Source organism: Electrophorus electricus, chromosome 11, assembly GCF_041902795.1.
Source record: "Electrophorus electricus isolate QZ-2024a chromosome 11, ASM4190279v1, whole genome shotgun sequence".
NCBI lineage: Eukaryota > Metazoa > Chordata > Actinopteri > Gymnotiformes > Gymnotidae > Electrophorus > Electrophorus electricus.
In genome coordinates, this window is record NC_137507.1 from 4,953,017 (window position 1) to 4,959,439 (window position 6,423).

Here is a 6,423-nt window from a genome sequence, read left to right on the forward strand (position 1 = left end):
ATAGAAGTTAACAAGTCTCCCAAACATTCCAGTTCCTTTGTTGAAATTGAGACACACAATACTACCGGAGGAGAGAATAAAGAGCTTTGAAGTATATAAAACCTTAAAAGGATGCAGCCAAGTACATTTAAAGTAGTCACTGATTTCCAAAAAAACAGGTTTGTATGGAAACAATGCAGGGGGAGAGAATTTATGGTGAAATTATACAGTGGATTTGTCACTTAAAATATCGGAACTGTCTGGAGGACAAAGCCACATGCTGAGGATTAATGGTTGCGCCAGACCTTTGATTCGTGGCTCTCTTTTCTCTGCCCTTGACAAATTGGATTTTGGGGACGGGAAGGTCGCTGGGCCTATTGTCTCCTGACCGTTTGGAGCGGTTCATTATGCACTAGGGAAAGTCTCCATGTGACCATCTCGGAGAGTTCTCCACAGCTGCAGAAAGAGCGCAACTCTCTCATCGCGCAGTGCTCGTTCTCGCGCATTAATGTGCCGAGGGGTACCTTGCTGCTCCATTAGAAAAGCCGGAGAACATACGCCACCGCGTCATTTCACGGGCGGAGACTGGTCTGTCCTCATCCCCGGCTCTCTACTCATCTTAGTCAATCCCTGTTTGGGCTTCCTGGTTCTGGTCTCACCTCACACAGAGCCGGACATGCAAGCGACCCGGACACCCAGTATCGGTGTGTTTGCAGATTGCAGCATCCCGGCTGGCTTGCGGATGGGTCCGGTCCCAGGCGTCTTTAAATTGGGAAAGTATGTTTCGGATCGCAAAGAAGTTGGAGTCAGGAAGAAGGTAAATTCAGTTCACTTTGTTAGACTATGTAGACCCGAAGACACTTTGCATTCGTCTTTTTAACGTATTTAAAAATAAGACAATTCATCTAGACCAATTTATGTAGGCCTGTGTATGAACTTTCAACTTTATAGGATGTTTTGTATCAATTAGCCTATAGGATATTTTCGTAACAACAAAATGCTAAGTATGACAAATATAATAACAACAGCAACAGGATATAACAACAACAACAATAATAGCCATCATCACCATCATAATGGCGACGTGGTGATGATGTGACTATGATTATGAATATCAAACAAGCACCTTTTTAAAAATAACAATGAACAGCTTTTAACAAAGATTTCAAATATTAAAACAGATTAACGTTTTCAACAGTATTTCCTTAAACTTGCAGAAATGGTCAAAACCTAGGCCATTCAAAATGCTACTAAATATTACCCGCTCACCACTTTTTTAAAATGTAACAATATTTTAAGTTGTTTTTTTTTAATTCGATAATGCGATATTTAATTTCTTTTATTTTTACACGTGTCATAAAGCTATCACAGTGTATCGAAGATCTTCAGATTAACTTGTTTACGCTGTCAGGTTCAAAATAATTGAGCTATATTAGCGGGACAACTTGTCACTCTGTGCCTCTACTTAAACGCCTTAATAGGGCGACCTGAGTCGCCCCGAAGGATTTCATGCCCTCGATTCTTTAAATTTCACAGGCTAGTAGGCTAGTTATCCCTATGTACCATTTAATTTCAACACCTCACATGCAATAATAAGAAAGGGACAGTAAATTAGATGGTATGACCTCCAGTATAAAACTGAAGTGTAAAACTGAATGCATAAAGCATACAAATGAGAGAATTTATGAAATTCTGAATCACTTCCGTACATCTCAGCAACATCTAACTGAACACAATAACCTATAATGGGATAATACAAATATACAAAAAAATATTTTAAAAATTTATTTAATATTGCCTCCTCCTGGAAAATTTTGTTTCCCCCTGCTACTTAATATATTTCAGATTGATCATTTTTAGGCGATTTTGTAACACTTACATCATATTCCAAATGATCTTATAATAAGTTGTATATGTACAGACGCTCTTTATGCTGTCTACACATTTGATGATTGATGCGCGTGAATGCAGCGCCCCGGGCCACGAGCGATCATCAGGTGCAATCCCTGTGTCAAATGTCACGCTTTAATCTTTAATTTGTTTGAACAGAATAGGACCGCTTTGACACTCCTTAAATTCGTTTCTCATATCAGTTCAATTATATGGCATTTTCCCCTTAAAATGATTGCCACTGTCTAATAGACCAAGCAAAAGCAAATCAAGACACTTTTGTGTGGTGGATAATTACCCACAAAGAAAAGGACATGATTAACAACTATAACAACGAAAATTAAATATAAGCACAAAATATCTTAAACACATTAAATATAATGATTTAAAAATAAACATATGCTTAAACATTTTTCTGATGTACTCGGAGAACCCTTTGCTTAATTAATTCCAGCCCAGTTTAATAAAATTAGCTTTTCTTACCTTTAAAACTACAAGAAGTCTTCTTAATTTAATCTGCCATATTGTGTTTATAGATTCACCTCCAACGTGGGGAGTTCGTGGACGAATCCGGTAGTTCAGTATCGGACTGGATTGGGTTAATACGCGCGGCCAGAAACAGCCAGGAGCAGAATTTAGAAGCGGTCTCGGATTTACCCGGTGGACAGGTGAGTTATATTATAGAAATGCTTACGTTGATGGCATACAGTTGTGAGTTTAAGTGATCCACAAATATTTATTTTATCCCGCTTCCCGTCAAAAGATATTTTATCGGGTGCTGAGAGAAGTACAAGCCGGAGAGGAATTAAGTGTTTGGTATTCCAGCTCCCTGGCACACTGGTTTGACATACCCATGACCGCTACTCCGACTCACGACGAGAAAGGTGTGTAAGTAAACGATATTGCATTGCGACATCGGTTTTGTTATTTGTTATTATTAGAACATATCAACAACAACAACAAAAAAACCCTCTACTGCAAATTTGAACATTTCTTTTGATCACGTGGGTTTTAACAGCAGAAACAGTGTGGTATTTATTTATTGTGAGACCAATGACGTTTTCATCTTTAAAAAGGCGTACAGAAAAAAAATATTAGGATAGAAAATTATATAATGAAGTTAAACAGTATGCAATAAGTATCGACTTAACAATAATACACTGACCCCCAAAACAAAAAAGCGTTATCTTCCTCGTCCTCCTCCTCCTCAAAAACCACCACCACCACCACAACAACAAAATTATAATCATAATAAATAAGATACATCTTTTTAAACTAACAATACAAATTGAGTTACTGAGTAATGATACGGATAGATAAAAACTATGTTTACATAGACAAGCGACGCAATTATGTGAATCTGTTAAGCGTTATTATGGAAACACCATTAGAGTAATTGCAGATCCGGTTTAAATTAATTTAGAAACTCAAGTTCAGAGTTTTTGTAGATTAAGCCTGACAGCCCTGTTCAGTTACTGAACGGAAAGGTCCTTGGATAATGGCAATTATACTGAATAGATTTTGGTTTGTTAATATTGAGTCAATATTAATTAAAACACAGCGAGTTTACATAATTGGTTTAAAGCACTGTACGTTCATGTCATCACTGCTGTACATTTAGATGAAAAAGTACGCATACTTGATGATAATTAAGCCTCTGATTAACAATCGGTAGGGTTGCGGTAAACAGGGCGGGGAAAGGTTAACAAATGTCACATATCCATTAATATTCATGTGTTCAAAAGCAAATAAATTCTAAAAGGTGCTTTACGGTAAATTAGCTGGCTACACACAGCATTGTTGGTCAATGAATGCTAACGTTTATGTGGGATTATTATTGCCCTGATTTGCGACGCTGTACTGTGTGCCAATACACCGCGCGCTCCTTGACATACGCTTCCTATTCTCAAGCGTCAACAGATGGGCCAGCCTCATTGTTTTTCACGACTTGCGATTTCAAGCAACAGCTGCCGTCACTTCCACGGGAAATAGCAGAGAGAAAGTCTCCTTTCAGTGTATTGCGTTGTAAGCGCCAGATTGGGTCGGGGCTTGCTCTTTTGATGGCGGTAATAAACAACAGTCCTATACAGATTACAAAATCATTACATCTATATAATTGACCTCGGACAGCTCAACTGGTGTTATGCCAACGTGATTAAGAGCCTCATGAAATATTGCCCATCGAAATAACCACATGACCAGAAAATGAAGTCTGTTAGCAACTAATGTATATGCATTTGAGTATCGATTGATTTGTTTTTGTTTTCTAATTTAAGGTGAAGAGCGCTACATATGCTGGTACTGCTGGAGGATATTCAAATACCCTAACACCCTCAAAGCGCATGTTCACTTCCACTGCGCACTCAGCCATGCACGAGGCTTTGTCAGTAACGAGTACGCAAGAGTCACAGAAAACTTCAACATACCAAGCAATTCGACTTCACCACGGAACGGTCACAATATCTCAATGCCCGAGTCCGTCAAACGGCCATTTATCTCATCACCTTTCCCCAACAAAGCAGGATTATCAAAGAAATCGGAGGAACAGGACAGGGCCCTGGATATGAGTGTTACCTCATCTAGAAATCATGGGCATATCCTAGGCCACTGCGGAACTTCCACAGTAATGAACAATATGAGTTTTCAACCGGGAGTGCGCTCAGCCTTTAAACCAATGGGACTTTCAAAGATTTTCACCACGGACGTCTCCAGAGAAGAGGTCCACGGGAAATCTAACGGACTCGGTTTCAGCAAAGTGCTGGGGAACACGAAGTCCTTGCGGCCTTTGAACGATCCAATGCCTAACGGTCAGTCTTCAAGGGGTGCGCAAACGATGTCGTCCACCCCTCCAGTTCTACCATGCGCAAGCACCATCCGAAGTTTCCCCTTACTGCCGCATTTCGAGGAAAACTCTGCGTTCAAACACGTCGATAGCCGCATGCACTCTTCGCTGTCACCCTCGCGGTACTCTCAAATATCCCCTGGGTTTCATTTTGAGCGATTTTCCTTGCCACAGTTCGATGGGGTGAAACCGTACAATGGGGACAGTAATGTCCCTATTATGCCCTTCACTGTTTACAGTGGAGAACTACTTTATAGCTCGCCGTATTACCCACTGAAATTACACTTCGGCAGTCTCCTCAAATACCCAGAGTCTGTCTCATACTTTGGTGCTCCGACTCTCAATCAAGACATGAACTCTATTACCAACATCGACAGGGAAATAGCTATGCACACTCAGCAGCTGTCAGAGATCGCTGTAGACAAAAACCGAGCAAGGTTGGAATCAATGCCAACAACAAATTCAGTTTCTGGCAAGCCCAAAAAGGGTCACCTGTGTCTTTATTGTGGAAAACTGTACTCTCGAAAATACGGTCTGAAGATTCATATGAGGACTCACACAGGCTACAAGCCACTTAAGTGTAAAGTCTGCTTCCGCCCCTTTGGTGACCCGAGCAATCTAAACAAGCACATTCGCCTGCATGCTGAGGGAAACACTCCATACAGGTGCGACTTCTGTGGGAAAGTGCTAGTGCGCAGGCGGGATTTGGAGAGGCATGTCAAATCAAGGCACCCGGGTCAAGCTGTCAAAAAATCTGAGGACAAAATGGAGGGCATATTCATGGACAGTGAGCAAAAAAGCGACAATGACAGTGACGTTGACGTGTGTTTCACAGACGACCAGAGTGACCAGGAATCGGCTAAAAACAATGATTAATGGCCTTTTATTGGGCACTTTGCAGCAGCCTGAGTGATTAAAATGACTAAATTATAAATGTACGTATGCTTTCTGTATTAGCTATGAATGATTTCTTCCATTACCCCCGAAAGACTCAATTTGCATATAGTGCGAAAACAGCCTACAATAAATGTTCCCACAGTCTGGATTCGAGCACTTTATAGAAACAGTAGTGTATGGCATAATAACATATATACTACATGACAACAGTATGTTTTTTCAGTCCTGCTTGCATCTTCTCGGTTGTGGCGAAGTTCCACGTCTTTCACGTCTTTTATAACTGTCATAAACCTCTGCCGTGTCTTTTAAAACACGATTGGTATTATTACAGCAAATTCGTTTCGCATTTCTCCCATTCAAAAGTCCCATGTAGGACTTTGCAAAAATAATGAGTTTCTGTTACCGTAAAGAAATCCTGTGTTGTTCGGTTATCGTTGTTCTCTTCTCCTTTGAAAGTTCATGTAAAAATGTAATTATGGTATAATTAACTGTTGAGTGGCAGATGTGGGTTGTATTGGTTAATAATAATTAAAATTGTAAAAAGTCATATTTTCCTCAATCATATTACTTTCATTGTTTGCTTTTACATAAACTACAAAAAGAAAAAAAAAACTTTGGTAATTATAATTTACTCAATGTTAATTTAATGTATGTAAAATTGGTCCAGGAACAGCATTAGATAGGCTACCCAATGACAAGGCTTAGGACTACAGTGTATATATTAACCACATTTGGGAAATGTAAAATTGTGGTATGTCCCTATATAAAGCTAATAGCCTAATTAACATATACATTTTAGCACGTACAAAGTGTTG

At 39.6% G+C, this 6,423-nt stretch overlaps 1 protein-coding gene across 1 annotated transcript; it reads left to right on the forward strand.

Annotated features, from left to right (window-relative positions):
* The first annotated feature begins 530 nt into the window (after positions 1–530).
* prdm13 (PR domain containing 13) lies at positions 531–6,111 on the forward strand. Its single transcript, XM_027012555.3, has 4 exons — positions 531–796; positions 2,406–2,537; positions 2,633–2,753; positions 4,146–6,111. Exons 1-4 carry the CDS (start codon positions 656–658, stop codon positions 5,585–5,587), a joined length of 1,836 nt encoding a protein of 611 aa, XP_026868356.3. The 5' UTR covers positions 531–655; the 3' UTR covers positions 5,588–6,111.
* The last annotated feature ends 312 nt before the right edge of the window (positions 6,112–6,423 follow it).